The sequence below is a fragment of the Diabrotica virgifera genome, chromosome 7 (assembly GCF_917563875.1).
Source record: "Diabrotica virgifera virgifera chromosome 7, PGI_DIABVI_V3a".
In the NCBI taxonomy this organism is placed as follows: domain Eukaryota; kingdom Metazoa; phylum Arthropoda; class Insecta; order Coleoptera; family Chrysomelidae; genus Diabrotica; species Diabrotica virgifera.
In genome coordinates, this window is record NC_065449.1 from 10,819,576 (window position 1) to 10,841,662 (window position 22,087).

General features: G+C 33.6%; 1 protein-coding gene across 4 annotated transcripts in view; it reads left to right on the top strand.

Annotated features, from left to right (window-relative positions):
• The window catches only part of LOC114327377 (histone acetyltransferase KAT6A), a 59,114-nt gene extending 42,963 nt beyond the window's left edge, over positions 1 to 16,151 (top strand). For all 4 annotated transcript variants that reach the window (XM_028275974.2, XM_028275973.2, XM_028275972.2 and 1 more), the window contains exon 20: positions 973 to 16,151. In XM_028275974.2, coding sequence (XP_028131775.2) covers positions 973 to 1,664 — 692 coding nt within the window. In that variant the 3' untranslated portion in view covers positions 1,665 to 16,151. The remainder of the gene's footprint in view (positions 1 to 972) is intronic.
• Positions 16,152 to 22,087: the final 5,936 nt, after the last annotated feature.

Below are 22,087 nucleotides of genomic sequence, written 5' to 3' on the forward strand. Positions count from 1 at the left end.
ATTGCTTTGTGAAACCAGAAAATATTTTCCAATTTAAACCGAATTTATTTATTCAAGTTCTATAAGGTATTACATTTCCCTTACAAAAGAAATTCGCATATTAATGTATTTTTTCTAATTTTTAGTTGCCGTGGGGGGCAGCAAATATTTTTTTATTTCGACGCAATTTTACTAAAATACTAAATAGTGTGTTAGGAAACTTTTGAGAGCTATTACATTTTCGTTTCGAAATAAAAATTTTTTTCGTCTGTTAACATTTTTTCAAAATTTTTAATTGTCTTGGGGGGGCAGAAGATATTTTCCAATTTCGAAAAAATTTTACCAAAATATTTAACAGTTGATTGGGCAACTTTTGTGAGGTATTACTTTTCCATCGCAAAAAAAAAATTTTCGCCTTTTTCGATGCACCCTAATATACAAGTCAATATGCGTATTCTTTTATTTGCGTATAAAGCGCTATGGACCATTTCATCTTCTCCATTTTCTCATGCGTCGAGTTGTTTTTCGATGTTCTCACAATTGCATACGAAAAGTTTTGCTACATTCAATTCTGAGTCATCTCTTTATTGTATAAGCTGATGGTCCTTGAAGAATTTCGCACGTAGTGTTTTGTGCAGCGATAGATGTAGAGCGAAACCAATTTTTTTGGAATCTGGCCCGTATCGTAGATATTGTTAAAGAGCTTCACAATAATGTTCACATTTTCTTCATTAACGTGATTGTTTCTGCATACACATCATCTGGTCCTGCGGCTTTGCTTCTTTTTAATAGTTTGATAGTGTGTACAACTTAAGCTTTCACAATACTTTGGTTATTCAAAAGATCTCCCAGTTTTGGACTACAAATGATTATGGATTCATTCAAATGGTCTCCCAATTCTTCGTTTGTACATTATGACATATCTTCTGGTGCCTTTGTATATTAATTATGGTGATTTATTTCATTTTGGGTTAACTATTTATTGCTTTTCAGGAACTAACTTTTACATCCAGACCAACCCTCACACACACTCAACAACCCCATCTCCATCTCAAAGAGGCAACACAGCGGCCGTCCAACCAGCGACAGCCAACGCAAGTTCTAGCATAGCCAAACTGCAGCAACTGACCAACGGTTTGGACATGACTCCCGCTCCGTCGTGCCAGATCATGACGCCCCCTCCGGCTACGATGACGTTAACCCCTCCCCCTACGCACCTGCACGCCACTCCTCCCCCCACACACCAAATAGTGCAGAATCAGACTGTGAGAAACCTAACCCCTCCCTCCGCGATCCCGCCCAATTTGCAGCAGCAGGTGCTGGGCTATCATAAGTACTACCAAGCAAACATGAACGTCAATCAGCTGAGCAGCACCGTGACACCTCCGTCTATCAGTCAAAACTTGGGCAGGTCCAGCAGGAACAGCACTAATGTAGCGGCTATGCAGCACATGCAGACCTACAACATGAACAGCTACCCCATGCCTACTCAGCAAACGCCCAGCGCCGTGACTAGTTATATAGCTAATACAGGGTTTATCAATAATCAGATACCGATGCAGATGATGAATATGGCGCAGACGCAGTATCAGGATCCGGCTGCGTTGCAGAGAGCGCAACCCCAAATGTACAGGACTTATATAAACGGGATGTTGCAACCGTTGAATAGTACAATGAGACGTTAAACGTTTTAACCAGTGAATAGTGATGGGATGCCTGCGAGATGAATGTATATATAAAAGAGGTATATTGTGTAGACGAGACTAGAATGGTTTTTATGGATACCTGATTAGGATAATTGTTGATTTTTAGAATTTCAAAAGATGTAGTTCATAAAAAAATAGTAAGGATTGTAACAAGCTTCTTAAATTATCATTGACGATAGAAAAATTGTATTTAATCGCGTTCTGGTCGTCAAAAATTTATTAATCTTGATGAAAAAACGTTCAGTTTAACTTTTTCCTATATCTCTTCCGCTAAACAACTGATTTCGAAGACTTAATATACTTTTTAAAAGCTCTTTAAAGGACTGATTGGTTTAAGACTGAATTTGTCATTCCTATCGAATTGAAAATTATTTTTTATGTACTGATTAAATTATATTTTCTTTTAACAAGTCTTGTGGTGGAGTATAGGCATTTTGGATGAGAAAAATCTCGATGGCAGTTGAATACGAAAACAAACATAAGTAATAACGTATAAGAGTGTGTTGTTTTATCCTTTTTGATATGTATTTGCAACACGAATCCTGATTTCAGTATTTGCTTTGATCAATTTGATCTCCAGCTCTTACTTCAACTTGATATGTTGCACAGGACTCCAAATTCAAGGGACATTGTGTCAATGCGCGCGCATGATCATATTTCCAAGAGGCGTGTCTACATCAGTGGCGTTCGTGAATTTGCCACGTCGTCGCGTGGTTACGTACAACTCATGATACTATAAATAACGAGATAGAGTCTTTCCGTAGCTCAAATAATTCCGAGTTGGCGCATGATGACGTAACTGGAGACCGGAAGTTGAATTTGAATTCTTGTTAAAGTTAAATGGGATTTGTATGCATTATGTGATGAAATTATTCAATTAGCAAAATAACCTTAAACTTCAATGTATTCGAAAAAAAAATTAGTGTCGAAATTCCTGTCAAAATTTCGTAAAAAATAAAATATAAAATACACAGCTTACAACCGCGAACAATTCAAACTAATCGGACATTACGAATGATTACGAACCATTACGAACTTGCCGGTCTCGAGTTACGTCACAACTTCAGGATGTGCAATATATTATCTTGTTATTTATAGTATCATGATACAACTTACAAAATTTGGACAATATCTTTGACCCGTGCTTACAGTTTTCATAACTATGATCTTCAATTTTTATCAACTAAGATTTTTATAACGAAACATATCCTGATCCTCACTTTTGCTTTGACAACTTTGATTTTTAGCTTTTACTTGAGCTTAATATGTTGCGCAGGTGCTTCTATAGTTACTGAATTACATATTTTCAAGAGACGTGTCTATATCAGTGGCGTAACTTTGATTTCCAACTCTTATTTCAGCTTTATATGTTGCGCAGGTGTGTCTGTAGTCAACAAATTCAAGGCACTGACGGATCTATGGGGAGGGAAAATGGGGAAATTCTCCCCACCAACAAGGTCCAAAATGAAAGAAAAACAATTGTTGTCTCATATATTAACTGACATGAAACTTAAACCACAGACAGACAAATTCAACCCAGTAAACCCGTTTGTTAGGAAAATTAAGGGAACTTAATGCATATAAGTTATTATTTATGTCTTTTATGTAGTTTGAAGCCTTCGAGATGTGGCTATACAGGCGAATCCTAAGGATATCATGGACGGACAAGATAACCAACGAGACCGTATTACGAAGAATGGGGAAAGAAAGAGAGGTGATGTATACTATTTAAAGGAGAAAGTTAGAATATCTCGGACACATAATGAGAAACGGCACTAAATACAGACTGAAGGCAAAGTATTCGGAAAGCGAGGAATTGGAAGAAGAAGAATATCATGATTAAAAAATCCGATGATATAGTTCTCAATAACAATTACTTAATTTAAAGCATCAGTTAATAAAATAATTATAGCCATAATTCGCCAATATTCAAAACGAATAGGCACCAAAAGAAGAAGAGGATGTAGTTTGGGTTTATCTTTTTTGTTTTTAGTTAGTAGTGGTTTCAATGTCTAGATCCGCCACTGATTCAAGCGACGTGGTTTTAATGCGCGCGCATGATAATATTTCCAAGAGGCGTGTCTTTATCAGTGACGTTGGAGAATTTGCCACGTCGTTATAATATATAAAATACAAAATTTAGATAATATCTTTAACTAATACTTACAATTTTCCTAATCATGTGCTTGAATATTTACATATACAGGGTGTCCCCGAAAATAGTGCGTTCCTTAAAGGTATAGATAGAAAGCAAAATGTAGAGCAAAAAAGTCTTATGACATTTTTTTCTAAATTCAGCCGTTTGGCCAAAAAACGAAAATACATTTTGATATGCAAATTGAAGTCTGGCAACACCGTGCAATACAAGAGCTAAAGGTTGACACATTTAAAAACAGTAGGTTTGTAGGTCATTTGTATTTGGTAGGTAGTAAAGTAAAAATGTAAATATTAACCAAATGGCTAGTGTTTACATTTTTTCACCCCTTGTTTTGTTTGATGTTATTGACATTGGATATTTGGGGTCATTTAGTTTTATTCCAAAAGAACATGTCTTTCTTAACAATGAGGAATTTGTAAAGTATACAGAAAGGGTAAAGGGTGCAATATTTTATGAATTATCCAGAACACTAAATGTAAAGGCCTGTAAATTTTTTGCAAAATGTTTTGCCGGTACTTCTTGAAGACGTGCCTTCGCAAAGACGACGCGACGTCAGATGTGGTTTCTTCACGACGGAGCCCCAGCACATTTTACCAAAGCTGTGAAAAATCTTGTGGATACCACTATCCTCGTGGAATTGGTAGGAATGGACTCATTCTGTGGCACCGTGAGTCCCGAATTCAATGTATTGGATTTTTATTTTTGGGGACATTTGAAATCGTCAGTGTATGATAACCGACATAAAATCCAAACAGAAGCTGAATTACATAAACGCATTTTTGGTGCTGTAGAAACTATCCGACATAATTTAGTTAACTATGGCATTACTAACAACCGTATTCGTCGTATCGATACATGGTAGAGCTCACTTTGAACATTTAAGGGCCGGTTGTTCGAACGCTAATCAACAATGATCACTATCAAATATTTAATTACTGTCAAAACTGTCAATGTCAACTTTTATTGGGTTGCTGAAAACATAATTGATTAAAATTATGAGATTAGTTAATCAATTAACATAACAATTATTAACATAATTGATTAAGTAATTTCATAATTATAATTAATTATGTTTTCAGCAACCCAAACAAAGTTGACATTGACAGTTGGTGACAGTAATTAAATATTTGATAATGATCATTGTTGATTAGCGTTCGAACAACCGGCCCTAAGTATTATAAAAATTGTCAATTAATATACTTTTTTACAAATATTTAATTTAATTTTTAGACCACAAGTAAACAAATTACTGATAGTCGGAGCATAATGTAAAAAACTAAATTAGAATTATTAAACGTTGTCTGTTGTATTTAATTTCCACCGTAAACTATGTAATTCAGTTAAAACCTTTGCATTCAACACCTTTAAAGCTTAATAACTACATAATACTAGTTTAGTTAAAAGATAAAGTGTTTTTTATTGTAAATGACTGACATTTTATCAATTCGTTTAAAATTATTCCATATTTCAATAGATTTCAGAAAAACATTAGATACAAATCATTTTTCCACTAAGAGCATTAATTACATTTTAGGAATTAAACCATAGTTACTTAAGTAAAAGTTATAATTTATGTAAAATTTAGAGCCTTAATCTAAAATCTTAATTCAGATATTAATAGCAAAAATGCCACATTATTAAAGCAAGAAATAATTATTTTGCAGGTAGGTACCTACATCTAGGATCAACAACCCTAAAAATCACACCTCAAATAGTAAATAAATAAGGGGTTCCACAGGTTCTTCTACGCAATGCTGCCAGGTCATTAAAATGTATGAAAATAAAAATTCACTCATATGGAGAACAATGTAATTTTTTTTGGACACAGTTAACTTTAGGAAAAAATGTTGTAGGACTTTTTTGTTCTAAATTGTGCATTATATCCACACATTAAAGGAACGCATTATTTTCGGGGACACCTTGTATAATAATAGATAATTATGCCAACTATTGGCATGTAATGACTACCTACACTGTATATCTCTTAAACTATAAGTTGTATTTGATACATTAAACAATATTCAACGTGTTTGGGAGCCAGTCTTTGAGTTTTTTGGTAATAACCTGTTGTGATAAATTTAAACTTTACAGACAAGCTGCAACTCTTTTATCAATTGCTATTTTTGTGTATGAGTGGTAAAGATTTCGAATGGTATCTATTAATAATTATTTGATGTATATTAGTGCAATATTGCGTGTATTATTTTTTATTTGCATGCACACATTCAATGTTGCCGTTCCTCCATCTTGGTGTACCCTTTTCACTTACCTTTATAGTTATACCTATACAGAGTGATTCATTAAGAATGTCCAATCTCTTAGTTGTAGATTCTAGACCCCAAAATATTAAGACTTAACCCTAAACACTTAAATTAAAATGTGGCTCCTCACTGAGTTACAGGGTGTTTTATTTAAAAATTTAAAAACTATTTGTGCCCAGTACTTTAAAACTACACACACCGGCAAAATTAGCCGAACACCTTAAAAATGGGACGTGTTTGATGTCTCGAATTTTCTAAACCAGTTGTCCGATTTGATTGATTCTTTTAGTATGTTATAGCCTTATTATTTAAGAATATCGTTGTAATAATATTGTTGCTAGACAGGTAAACATCATTTTATACCGGGTGTACCAATCATACTGTGAGTTTTTCTTAAAGTTTGGAACACCCTGTGGAATATTCTAGCATATGTGTAATATTAAAATTAAAACTCGATTGTAGAGTTAGGCTTTCATAACATTTTACTTTTCGATTCATTTAATTATGTGGGATAATAAAAAAAGTTATGTGCCTTAACAACTATCCATGTTTTTCATCAATAATTCCTTATAGTAGGGGAGGAAAATATGCTAAATTTGCAGTTACTCGAGCGTTATGGGGACCTATTGGATTGTGAAGAGTATGTGCTAAAACCAGAAAAAGGTTAAGTTAAGTTTTCCATATAGTGGGATACTTTTCATTTTTTTTTAAATTTAATTTTCCATTTGAAACAATCGTTTTTTTCCGATTATAGCGCGATCTATCCATAATTCGAAAAAATGTGTCGAATAAAAGTTGCCTGGGGCTCCTATTTAAGATTTTAAATTAAATCCCCCACCCCCACCTCCGTGGGGGCTCGTGTTTGGTGCCATTCGATAGATTTTTCAAAAATATTGAATACGTGTATTTTGCAGTTTTTCGATCTGATGTTCATTTTGCGTCGATGTTGTATATAAAATTTGTAAAAAAACATGCAAAAATAAATACTGAATATTACATACTTGATTCAAATACATGTGCGCTCAGCGTTTGACATTAAAACCCCCTCGAAGCTAGTTCAGCTGAAATCCACGGGAGGTCGTCATTGTGACATCGCTTACAACGCTTAGTAATTTATTTATTTAATACATTTATTGAATTACTTTAGGCTTGTTTATTAAACTAAGCAGATAATGATGGTAGGGGAGCCCAAGCGGGGATTTTTGCAGTTACTCGAGAGCGTCAGGTTATCACATGGGGAGAAACCTTGTACCCTGTAAATGTACCTATACCATATATTGGTTCTTAACACCGGGGAATTCATTAAGGGGGGACCGAAAAAAATCTATTCTTGGAAAAACTAGAAATTGTTAGATTAAGATAAGTTAAGTTAAATACATGCAAAATAGTGTATATTTCAAAAATCTGACGATTTGAGCGGGGCGTAAGAAAATGGGTGTCACAAAGTTTCACAAAAAAAAGCGAATATTTCGCGAAATAAACGTCAGATTGAAAAACTAAAAAATACGTGTTCAATATTTTTCAAAATTGTATCGAATAATACTAAACACGTCACCCCACAGAGAGGGGTGGGGATAAATTAAAAATTTTAAATACGATATTTCGCGAAATGAACGTCAGATCGTAAAACTGCAAAATACACGTATTTAATATTTTTCAAAAATCTATCGAATGGCACCAAACACGATCCCCCACGGAGGTGGGGTGAGGGTTACTTTAAAATCTTAAATAGAAGCCCCCAATTTTTATTGCAGATTTGGATTCTTGACGTAAAAATAAGTAACTCTTATGGGTAGATGGGTATAATGGGAAAAAACGATTGGTGGAAATGGAAAATTAAATTAAAAAACGGAGAGTCCCACAGTTTATGAAAAACGTATCTTAACTTTTTTTGGTTTTAGCACCCACTCTTCACAATCCAATAGGTCCCCATAACGCTCGAGTAACTGCAAATCTAGCATACTTTCCTCCCCTACTATGAGGATTTATTGATGAAAAACATGGCTAGTTGTTAAAGCCCAGAACTTTTTTATTTTCCAACATAAGCAAATGAATCAAAAAAGAAAATGTTAAGAAAGCCTAAGGCTATAATTGAGTTTTAATTTCAATGTTTTATATATGCTAGAATATTCGACAGGGTGTTCCGAATTTTAAGAAAAAACACAGTATGATTGTTACACCCGGTATAAAATGACATTTACCTGTCTAGCAACAATATTATTACACCGATATTCTTAAATAATGAAACTATATCATACTAAAAGAATCACTCAAATCGGACAACAGGTTTAGGAAATTCGAGCCATCAAACATGTCCCATTTTTAAGGCGTTCGGCTAATTTTGCCGGTGTGTGTATTTGATATATCCTTGCCATATTTGGCAGAAAGTGTAGGTACTGTATGTATATCCTACTAAATTATGATACAAAAACATTTCTGGCTACTCCCAGAGGCGTACGACAGGGGACAGTGAATGGTTGACCCTTCCCAAATTCTTTGCCACTGACGGATTTGCTATTTTAGCATAATTTTTAGATTCTCCAATACTTTATGTAAATAATATACTTGTCATTCATAACGATAAAATCATTAGTTTTCGACATATTTGAAGAAAAAATGAAACGGCACAGTTATTTTGATTAATGTATTATGCCCCTTCATTTTTAACTTCAAATATCTCGATAACTAATGATTTTGTCGTTACGAACGAAGAGTATATTATTTACGTAGGAAGTATTGGAGAATCTAAAAATTATGCTAAAATAGCAATTCCACCAGTGCAGTGGCGTAGGATTTGGGAAGAATCAACCTTTCACTGCTCCCTATCGTACGTCTCTGGTAGTAGCTAGAAACGTTTTTGTATCATAATTTAGTACGGTATACAACTTACACTTTCTGCCAAGAATGACAAGGATATGTTAAATAGTTTAAAAGTACCTACTGGCAACAAATTTTTAAATTTTTAATAAAACACCGTAACACAGTAAGTAGCCACATTTTATTTAAGAGAATCGGTACGTATTTTCGGCTGCAATGCTATTCAAATGGGGATTCATTTTTTTTTGTCCTGAGAAAACTAATAAGTATTTTTAAAAAATTTAAACGCAGTAATTTAAAATTTATTTTAAGAGAAAATTTAGTGTGATTTTTAATTTCAAATATCTTATTCGAAAGAAACTTCTTATATATTCTAAGGGACTTTCGGCCCTCGATAATAATTTAGTCTTTCATTTTGTGTTTAAATTTTTTAAAAATACTTTTTAGTTTTTTCAGGATTCGAAAAAAATGGACACCAAGTCCGTGGAAATCGAACATTCGCTATCTTTGTCATACAACGCACTCATTCGAATATAATGTTATGACAAGACTCTAGCTAGACAGTGCCAAGTAGAGATGTGTCCGACCCGCTATTTTGATATAGCAGTTCATTCTGCTACTGCTTTTTAACGCTTTTACGATGATAATAAAATCAAACAAAGAGTTGTTTATTAAATAGTATTGATAGTGTATTTGAAAAATAATAATTGATTTAAGGCGTTCAACTAATAAAAAGTTATTTATTGTTTATATATTATTTATGGAAAATCCAAGTATTCCAAGTCATTAAAGTTCAAATAAAAGCATTATTTTATAAGAGTTTGTTCCGATAACCGTAAATAGGTACGAGTTTAGCTATAAAGTAAAGTGCCCATGGTGGTATAAAATGTAGTAAATGCTAATGCTTCAAGTACGTACTACATTTTTAAAGATTTCGCTACACTTAAAAGCATTTGCTTTTCTCCGTAGTATTTGCTACTATTTACTAGCCTACATAGAAGAATGTACTACGCTTTTGAAGTATGTGCTTGTTTAGTAGTATTTTGCTTCAGTTTAAGTGAAGTTGGTGGGTGGACGTCTTCGGCGTAGGTATTTTTTTGTTACAATATGGCAGCATTTATGAATGTGTGTCATAGAAAAATATACAAACTAAGAAGCAGATTCTTAATTTTTGGGGTCATTCTTTTATCAAATAAAATTTAATAATTGTGAAGAAGATTAACAAATAACAATTGTTCATTTTTATCCCCGCGTAACTCTTTTGTCGCTTCGGATATGAGTCACTCATTTTTACTCATGTACAATTCTAATAATTTGGTACGTAAAAATGTGAATTCACAAATCACAAGCACATGGAAAACTAATTCCATCACGATTGGTGTAATGCAGACACGGCTGGCGCTACGCTTTGTAGTAGATACTTCTGGTCAGTAGTAGGTACTTCTGTTGTGTAGTAATAAATAGTTTACTCCTTTAAACGAGAATAAAACTTAATGTGAAAATTATTGTTTTACCGATAGATTTTATAGATCATATTTTCACTATAAATTTAAAATTAATTTGAAAAATATAAAAGTAATTAATTTGATTTATGTAAAAAAGTACTTACTTCAATTGAGCTAACCGTCTATTTCTTCGCTTTTCAGTAACACATTTCTTGTAACAACGTCCCATATTTTAATTTGCGCAAATAAAGAAATAAATAAAGTCTTTATAAATTAATTGAGTGATACTACATTTATACAACGCAGTTCTTCACATGTTCAAACCTTATCTAAGCTTTCCATGGTAACAGGACATTATTAAAATAACTTTACAACTTTTTTTCTTTTTCGACTATTTGTATAGTATATAAATAATGGTAACCACTGAATACATAATTAGTGAAAAAATAATCCTATCATTTATACAAGTAAAGGTTATCCAAGAACATTCAAAAACTGAACGAAACCGAAATAGCCATCTCTACCTTTCTAATGACAATGTCACTGTCAACCTAATGTTTACATCTGCAGTTTCTATACCAGTGAGAATTTTACTACACGTAATTTGTAATTTGCCGTGTGAAGACAGAAAAAGTAGGGATAGCCGTAAAATATTTGCGAATTATGTACCCATAGCCTTAAGTGATTAGGGTTGAGGTCTAGAAACTACAACTCTGACACCCAGAACTAAACTTGGACATTCGTAATGAATCACCCTGTATAAGAAACTTTTCATTTTACATTAGAACTTAAAGGCTGGTCCTGAACAAGTGATTTTATACTTAATATATGAATAACACAAAAAGTATTGCCTTACAGTTATCATGTTATGTTATATTCTATTAAATAATTAGGGCTGTGCTGGCTTTAGGATCTGTTTGTTTACATTTTTTACATTTTTCTTATTTTAACAGTTCTGTGTTGGTACTTTTTTTGATTTACAGTGGTTAATGTTCGGGTATATATCGTAAAGAGTCAATCAAGATTTACATAAAATAAATTTATTTAAAATAAACATCCTGTATATATTTCATTGTTAAAGTCTTTATCCGTTAGCAATGCAATTACCAAGCATCGTTTCATGTAGCTATATTACTATAAATCGCTGTCCCGGAAGAACAATGACGTACCTAACTGCAAATTTTGTCAATTTCTGTTTATTGCATAATTAACTTCTAAAATACTGTGTACAGATGATACAAAAACGACCGAACTCTAAAAATGTACTGAGCCACTATAGGGTAGTTGCGTCGTTATTGAAATACGCGCCGTTTTAGGCCTTGTTTCAGATGCATAATGACGCCACTGTAGATAGGGTTGAAAATGCGGGGATTAAATTAGAATAATGAAATTCGAATTAATAGGGATGAAAATAAAAGCCATCGTTGTAGGAATAACCGCCATACCGATGCTCTTGCGCGATTACTCTTCATCTAATTACGATTTTAAATATTTAAACATCGGTTTTTTGTCCTCCTGGAGAATTTTAATTTTTGCAGTTACTTCATTCTTCTGGTTACGTCATTCTTCTTCTGGACCGGCGATATGGCCTTTCAGTACATTTAGTGTTCATAAATACAATTTTTCGATAGTGCAAAAATTTTAGTGAATGTTTTGTTCACCAAACAGAAAAATATATGTTTCGATATTTGCTGTGGAGTACACAAGAACTCAAGTTATGATGATGTTGGAGATGGAAAATTCTAATAAAAGTTGTGCCAGTTCTGCGAAGAAACTTTATATATCAATAGCATCGTTAGCTGCGCCCTCTTTCAGGATAATGGACCAAAATAATGTTATCTTGTCTCTCTTTTGGTTTTTTGGCCATAGTCACTTGAAACCATTTGAAATTACTTTGAATTTTCTGATTTTGGTGACAAGATTCAGCAAATTTATTTATTTTTGATTGTGAAAATCGCTCTTATCCCATTGACTCTCATTCCTGTCAATATAGCTCGAAATACGTTGACTTTGTGATTTTGAACTACTTGTGAATCTACTACTTAGTTGTGAAAATATCCTATTGTCATCACTTTTGTGATTTTGACATACTTATAAAAAAATCTTATGTCAAATGGCGTTAACTTTGGTAATTTTCACATACGTCTGACAAATCACATCAACGTTGCCCACAACACAAGACATAAACTACTCCATTTTGACAAATATCTCATATTGCACTGAATTTGGAATTATTTTAGCACACTTCTTCATTATTCAAAACAAACACGACTCTGAAGCATGTTATCAGTAACTGTATACAAGCCGAACAGAACAGAGACAGATGGAAAGAGCTTAGGGAGACCCATGTCCAGCAGTGGATGTGTACGGGTTAATGGTGATGACATTGACTTGAGGCATTTTGAAGCACTCCTGGCAAATTACATCAACGTCCTCCACCACACAAGTTAGGAAGGACCCTTTTCTTGTGAAAATATATATTGCATTGTATTTGTCATTTTGACACACTTCCTCATTACACAAACCAAAAACGTATGTCGGGTATTGATCTTCTATTTCAGCTGTATGCACTTCTATGTTTGATGTATTTGTGCTAGATTTGTCGTTTAACAGTTCATAGAAACATTCCTTCCAGGTTTTTAGGATATAATTGTCATCAGTAATAAGCTGTTCGCTGTCGTTTTGAAGGAAGTTTCCTGTTCTTGTTTGGTACCCGGCCTTGATCTCTGTGTTCTTGGTACTCTTTCTTCCTTTTTATTAGTTTTCTTGTCTCTGTTCTTATTGATACCTTTCACTGTTGTGCGAGGGATTTTGATTATGTCTTTTATGGATTTCAGTAAATCGTCACCCAATCATTTTTTTGTTGCTCTCTTTTTTGTCCTAGTATTTCATCTGATACGCTTATCAAAGTTAATTTTATATTTTTCCAAGTAGAGCCTATGTTGTTATAATCCTCTGTCCATCTACCAGAACATGATGGATTTGATTTCTTGTGACGCTGTCGTTGGTGACCCATGTTTCTTTGTGTATTTTCTTGTGTTCGAACATTGTTGATTTTATTAGTAGGTTGTGGGATTCTACAAAATCTATTAACCTTGTTTCATTATCGTTACTCATATGGAGACTATGGTTACCTATTGTTCTTGGTACTGGGGATTGTTACCCCCCCCCCCCCCCGATGATGGGGTTGATTAAGTTGAAACACTAATTACCGAAATATATTTATTTAAGTCACCATGTACGACAGTAACTAGTTGGTGTCGGGATGGATAATGTCTCTACTCTAACCACGTCGGTTTTTGAATAATGAATAATCTCTTTCTTTACTTTCTACGTATCTATAAATAAATCCCAATTGTTTGTTATGATTGATCATACTTGAACGTGACCATGAAAAATACTAATAGTAACATAATTGCTGACTCCGTTGTTTTCAAAACGAGTGGCCTACATTGCAGAAGCAATGTCGCCCATTTACGTAATGTAAACAGTACATGTAAATAATATTTGTTTGAGACTTTAAAAATTAAATCAATATGGATTACTCTTATTTTTTAGATGCTAATATAAATCCTGTACAGTCTGCATGCTGCTTCCTTCCCAATATTTCCATTGATAATACTACACAGTTGATAACTACACAGTGTAATAATACTACACAGTTAATACATTATTCTACGTTCAACTGACACAACTTTACTCATTGTTGAACTCTTTTTGCTAAATTCTGAAACAGTTGATTGACTTTTTTCGAACAATATCCTTTATGTACATATGTACTTTTTGTTTGTAAAGACAGGTTTGAGAAGGTATTTTTAAGGCTAGTTTTTTATTGTACATATATACCACTTACAGGTGACCCGTTGGGAGAGCAATTATACCTGAAATTACTTTTTAAGATGTACATAATTCATTGAAAATTATGTAATGTCCCATATCGAGGTAGTTAACAGGTTTAATATAATTAATGATCTATAATTTACCTATTTTCACGTACGTGCCTTGTATATTTCTTGAGGAATGTGGAATAATATAAATTTTAAATGTTTTTCTTTCAAAAATTGTTTTTCAGTTTGTTTTTCTTTTACGTTACGACCAGGGTTGGCAAGTTTAAACCAACATGGTTGAAACCTTGGTTGAAACTGGTTTTTTGTGGGTTTTTCAAAACAAAGTAATACATTAGTGATCCTGTACATGCATGGAATGAGCTTGAAAACAATTTCAGAAATATTGGAAATGAATAGTGTAAAAAAAATTCAAAAGTCTGTATGAAATGGCAATAACATAAGCACATTTTTATCATATATGCTTGACACAAGGGAAAAATCCCCCTACTTAGATTTAACACAGGAAGAGACATCAACAGCACTGGACTTTGCAAAAGAAAAGTATCCTGAAATTGACGTTTTGCTAATAATTATAAAGTTTCAGGCAAAAAGTGTAGCTTTTCAAAAATATTTTTTTGAAAACAGTGTTACTTCAAAAGTGACACCGATTGAGTGGCAGAAAAGCCACAAAAATATTAATATCATCACACTAACATCATTAATATTATTGAACAACTTCACACAACCCAAGCGTCTTCGGCAAGCGTTGAAAGAATAATTTTTTATTCCTTTGGGCTAGTGAAGTCGAAACAGGTTGGGTACAGCAAAAGCCTCCAAACTGTTGTTTATTTAAAGTTTTTAATACATCTGCAGTAAATGAAGAAAATTGAGATAAATAAATTCTATTTTTGTATTTTCAAATTTAGTTATTTTGAATATTATTACGTTTGAAGATGTTTTTTGTTATATTAATTTTGTGTGTGTGTAAATAAAAATAAAAGTTGTCTTAATAATTTTTTCATTGCTTATATATAAATTTAATACTTTGTATCAAATAAACCTGGTTTAAACCAAATAAACCTGATTAAAAGCAAAAAAACCTGTTTTTTTTTGGTTTTTTTGGAAAAAACCGTGGTTTTTGCCAACCCTGGTTATGACGTTCCTTTTGATATTGACGTTTGACGTTGACATTGACATTTGCATAACGTTTTTTTATTTTATACTTTATTGCAAAATTTGTGAATACTTTATTTTTCTTTTACGTATCGTCTTTTTAACTGAAATACCTCCGTCTTTATTCATTTCATTTTTTATATCTCCTTCTACAGTAATTTACGACCATCATTATAAATTAGACCTAAAAGTATTTTTCTTTTGATGTTGACGTTTGACTTTGAGTGGACGTGTGGCGTTTACATTTGAAGTTTGACATTGACGTTGAGCGTCGATATTTGATTTTCAGTAAGATCAAATTAAAGTTGGCGTTTCATCGTTTTTCAATTTTTTTTCCAATGGAGCAATAATTGCACAGTTATACAAATACTATCTAATAATAATTTCTCTTATTTATTGTTTGTAGATTTTTTTAATGTTTTTATCTGAAAGCTGAGCAACGGGTCATCCTGTAGTCACAGTACCTATAGAAGTATATAAAGAAATTGAAACAAAGCATATTTTGTACAGTTTGTCCATAGGAAAAATGAATATAACTTTAGATATCTTTTTTGTTTATACTTTGTTGTTGTATTTATTTTAATCTTGTCTTTGAAGTAGGATAAAGTTTAATAAAGATTTTACATAGAGTTAAGAATAATTGTTTTTTTATCACGTTTTATCACTTTTTGTATAGCACTGTGATTAGGATTTTGTTTTACAGATGTCTTTCCTATTATCCGATGGAATTATTGTACATTTTTAGTTTGTGAGATGAACATTAAACAGAATATTAGTTTTTAAAATTGGTGTTGATTTATTTTTCCCTATTTGTTCCTTAGACGCCATGAATGACGAATTTACGTTACCGTAGAAGTACAGAATACTGTTAATACAGCTGAATGCCAAACCTAAATATAATATAAGTTTGTGACTACTGATGCAGATGAACAGAAAATGAAGAATTCTGCCATCAAATAGAAGAAGTTCTAAAAATAAAGAAACAAGAAACAAAACCAATTATACGAGACTTTAACGCTTAAGTTGAACAGAAGATAACGCAAAACATCACTGGAAACTTTGGCTTGGGAGAGAGAAATCAAAAAAGTAAGCGACTAATCGAATTCTGACAAGAAACTGGCTTGCGTCATTACAAATACCGGGTTTCAACTTCCAGAAAAGCGTCTGTACATGTAGAAATCTTAAGATGGTCAGAAAGGTACGGAATCACTTGTTCCCTACTTCCCTACGCAGAATTCTGCACAACGATCTACATCCTCTACTGTCTTACATCCCCATTACTCTTCGTTTAATCAATGAGTAATACATACATTTTGGAATAATAAAAAAATACGCAGATATAGGGACCTATATTGTAGCGGCTCTTTTGTATATGAGGTTCTTCAATCCCTAATTAGAGCATAGAGCTTCAGTGAAAACGCGCCATCGAGTTCTATTTTGCTCTAGGTCTTCACCTCATTCCAAGATTTTCGTTGACCTCTAAACTCGTCCATGATGCATCTTCTCCAAGTTTGTGCTGGGAGACCTTTGTTTTTTTTCCTTGGGGATCCACTACAAGGCAGTCTTTGAAATACTGGAGCTATTTTTTCGAAGTGGAAACTTTATTTCATTTTCTACACTCTTTTGTTCGTTCAGGTGTAGCAGATCTTCGTATCTGATGATGTTAGGCCAGAAAATATGAACAATAGGGATGTTCACAAAAAATTAAAAAGTCATTTCAAACATGTAAATCGATTAAGAAACACCCTAGGAATAATTGTCCAAAATTTCAACAAAATTGAAAAAGTCTTTCTATAAAAAATCTTTATTAGAAATCTAGCATTATTTTAAATTTCAAGAACGCTTCTCTATTGGCCTGACGTCACTAGTTGCATACCCCTAGCGCGCGCCATTCTCATAGTGTAAATTGTTTACCTGTTTGACGTTTCAGGTCATTTTATTTTGTTCTCTTCTTGTTTTATCAGGGTTAAAGTGGAGTTATAAACAAATAAAATGGAAGAAGGTTTTCAGAAAGCCGATTCGTATTAACTACTGACTGTAGTGTAGATGTAACAATGGTGTATGCTTTACTGGCGTCTTGTAAAAAAATAAATCTACCACAGCTTTACTGAGTGTATATTCCATATAATTTTCCATGTCTTCTTTAAGCTAAAAAATAAATGCTTAATACTCCACAAAAACATAGAGAAAGTTGTATGCATGCATATTGTATACATACATTGGCTGGTTATTACCTTACCTTGGTTAGGTGTATTAAAACTATTTTTATTCTTCTTCATGTGCCTTGTCCGTTGTGGACGTTGGCTATCATCATGGCAATTTTAATTTCATTTGCGGCGTTTCTGAATAACTCGATCGATTTTTGTCCAAATCATTGGCGTAAGTTTTTAAGTCATGAGTGTCTTTTCTTCCGGGTCCGCGTTTGCTCTCTATTTTACCTTGCGTTATCAGTTGGAGTATACGATATTTATCATGCCACATGAGATGACCGAAATATTTAAGATTTCGTTTCTTAATTGTAAAAGAGATTTCTTTTTGTTTTCCCATTCGACGCAATACCTGTACGTTGGTGTGGGTCGCCCAGGATATTTTGAGGATACGTGGGTACACCCACATCTCGAATGCCTCTAGCTTTTTCATTAATGTTTCCATTATTGTCCAGGCCTCTGCGCCATATAGCAAGACCGGAAATAATAACATTTTAGCAGCCGCATTTTTAGTGAAAGAGATATTATGTCACAATGGGTGAAAATATTTCTCATGCATGTTGTTAAATGTTGCTCTGTCTTTTTTAACTCTAGATCTTATTTCGGTTGTTTCGTATTTCGAGTTGACAACTGTTCCAAGGTAAAAAATGTTTTTGAACTTGGGTATTATACATTTTCATTTCAACCAATCTTTTCACTAAATTATTAATGATTTTAATATAAAGTCATACCTACATCCACATGTAGTTATTTCAAGGTTTACTTTACTGTATGTATTATTAGAATCCCGTTTTTAGGAATATCCCAGTTTAAGGAATACAAATTTGAGGTCCCGAAACTTTTTCATTTACTCCTTAACGGGGTAGGTGCAAAATCTTGGTCTAATGCTATTTAAATTAATTAATTTTTTTCGAATTCTGAGAAAACTAATAAGTATTTTTGAAAAATGTAAATGCAGAAAGAACAATTACATTATTACCAAGGGGCGAAAGTCTCTGGAAAACTTCTATAGTGTTTATTTTATTAAGTTAGTTCTTTAAGTTAGTTATTTTAAGTTATAGCTGCAACAAACCATTTCTTTTTCTGTTTTAAATTGGCTGGAACGGTCATAAAAATCTTGTCAGAACTGTTTTTTGATGTATTTACACACCCAGGAACAAAACACCACTTATTTGGCTTCATTTTTAATAATCAAGTACGTAAAAAACTGCGCAAATTCAAATACACTTCGTAAATAAGTATACAAAACTAGTCGTCGATCAAAGACGTTACGACTGCTGACGTCACAGACCGTAGCCTCGCTGCAGGGTACCGTTTTTCTAGCCTCCAAGAAAATCAACATTATGAACTCATTTATCTTAAAAAATATACATTTTTAAACAGTTTTATGATTGTTACGTTTTTATATACCTTGTAATCTATTGAATTTAACTATATTTAAAAATTAGTGAACATCCCTATTCTTCGTATATGCATTTGTCAACAAAGACCTGCAGTTTGCCGGTGAAGGTTTTTGTCACTTCCCAGGTTTCACATCCTTAGAGTAGAACAAACATGATATTTGACTGGAGTATTCGGATATTTGTCTTTGTAGTAAACTTGCAAGACCTCCAAATAGAGTTAAGCATTCTGATTGCTTGATTGCTAGTTGAGCTTTTCGTATCCTCATCATAATATCGTCTTCTGTACCTGCGCTTTCTGGTATGACTCTTTCAAGATACGTAATCTTATTACAAACTGCGTGTTGTTAATAGTAAATAGTATGTTGTTTCGTGCATTTATTCTCATGGATCTGGTTTTATTAATACTGATTTTCAAAACTGTTTTATTGGCTTCAGTGGAAAGTGTTTCTTATCGGACAGCCACATATTGGAACCTTTGTCCTAAGAGGTAGATATCGGCGTATTCTAGATCGCTTAGGTGCGTGGTTAACGATTAACGTCCATCGTATACCTCTTATTTCGGAGTCTAATCGGAGAGAACATAGTATAGAGCTATGTGAATAAGAAACGGAGAAAGCACACATCCCTGTCTGACTCCAGTAAGTATTTTAAATTCGTTACTGTTGATGCCATTGTGTCTCACGCTGCATTGCGCGTCTCAATGTACAGTGACTTAGTGACTTTATAATGGAAATACTTTTTTGCGGGATGTTTTTTAGCTTTAAAATTTTCCGTATATGGTCCTTTTCATATACATTTTTCAGTGCGTCACAAATGATAGAAAAAATGTAAGTCCGTGATGATAAGTACACATTTATAACATTTATTCTAACATTACATTTTAGTTAAATCTAACAGTTGTCAAATTTTATTTACAATTTGGCATAAAAACAAATCAAATGTGTTTATTGCATTTATAAAATGGTATTTTCTTTGATTTGTATAGTCTTATAAATTGTACAGATTATATTCGTAGATATATTATATAATTCGTAAATAATTTTTTTTTCGATTATAGCGCCATTTATCGACAACCAGAATAAATGTTATAAATTTCTGTAATCACGGACGTGCCTTTCTTCTGTCACATACAACTTAATGCGTTAGAAAGAAATTTTATTAGGAAAAAAGAAGTAAGCCTGACAACAAAAATGAAAGTATTTCATAACTGTATACGATCGAGCCGGTGCTACTCTACGGTAGTGATACGTGGACAGTGAACGACAACATCCGTAGTAAAATTCAAGCATGTGAAATGCGATATTTACGTGCGGTATCAGGGGTGACCAGACGTGATCGTATAAGAAATGAAGACATACGTGAAAGGTGCGGTGTTGGACCTTTGACAGACTTGAAACTAAACAGTTATCGTGGTTCGGAGATATAGCGGGAATGAGTGAAGGTAGAACTGTAAAGAGGGTATAGAAAGTTGAAAGTTGCATCCGACAACAAACGACGAAGAGGCAGACCAGCAAGAACGTGGAACGCAAATATTGAAAAGGCTTGCGTAAAAAGAAATATTGGGTGGAGAGAAGCAGAAAGACTAGCTACTGACCGAAAGGCATGGAGACGTCTGATTTCTCCACTTACCTCGACACCGTAAGGTACAAGAGGACGGCTTAAGTAAGTACCTAAGAAAGAAATCGAAAAACTGTGACGCACTGAAATATGCCTCTGAGAAAAAGAATAGCAGCATGATTTATGCTATCAAAGGCACGTTCGAAATCGACAAAAATCATGTATAGAGGTGTGTCTCATTTAACCGTTTGTTCCATTATCAAAGCTTGCTTGATTAGCTCGAAATTCAACTTTTTTGCTAATCTTCTCAGTATAATGGTTGTGAAAATTTTATTTATGACGGTATGCAAAGTTATTCCTCTGAAATTTTTGCACAGTTGCCCTTTTTTGAATGCCTCATAACGTTGCCTTATTTTCAGCCCGCTGCAATGCGGTTTGTATCCCATACCTTTCGGATTATGGGGAGCAAAAGTTCAGCAGTTAGACGTGAATCAGTTTTAAGTATTTCGGCAGCAATGTTATCGATTCTAGGGCCCGTCTTTCAAAGATTTGATAGCTATTATTATCGACGTTTTGGAATGGGCAAGATATATCGCAAGATATATGCAATTATAAATATAATCTGCGGATATTTTATTGTCACTATCACTATTTATATACTTGTCATGCCATGTCATGTAACGCAATAAATGCAATCACATCTGCACTTTTCCTTGCAAAGCAGCAGAAAATTCCGTTTCACTCCTCAGCACCAGCAGCATATTTACCGGCTGCTGATGCTGTCTCTCCTCTCGCACTAATTAATAGAGTCCGCCCTACGGCGGCCCGAGCGCCAAGTCAGTTACCATTAGAAATTGAAGTTAAACGAGAAATCTGCGCTAGATAAATATGTATATAAATATATTTAAGAAGATTTTGTGCACGCCCGTTAATTACTAGCAATGCTAAAGAACACTCCCGGGTATGTCTTCTAGATGTGAATTAAGAAATGTATAAAACAGGCACGGACTGCCATGCCGTCGCGTACACAATTTTTAATAAATCGTTTGAATAAAAACTATTGATCTTGTTCAATTTTCACATGCAAAAAATATTCTTACTGCATTAAACTTATATTAAAATAACTACTTATTTTTTACTGCATTAAATCTCTTATTACAACCCATAATTTAAATAAACCTCAAGCCAGCCCTGTTCAATAGTACCATTCCATCCCCTCCTAACTTTACCCTTACCCCTACAGACCGACAATTTTGGATTCGGGACAGAAGAAATCTTCCTCTCTCTCATCAGCCGTTCGACGGTCAACAAGTACCACTCACACGTGAGGTTGCAATCTCTTTGCCACGATCTTTCGACGTATCAAGTTTGTACCGCTCATCTCTTGACGGTCCAGCCTTTCTTTTGGGCTGAAACCAACAATAGCAATACGTGCACTAACAGTAATTCGGGAGTGACGCCATACACGATTTCGCAACAGTCAAAACGCTAGGCACGTGGTACGGAAACAGTCATCTGGTATGTGACTCGTGTTCCGGACAAGGTTTCACAACT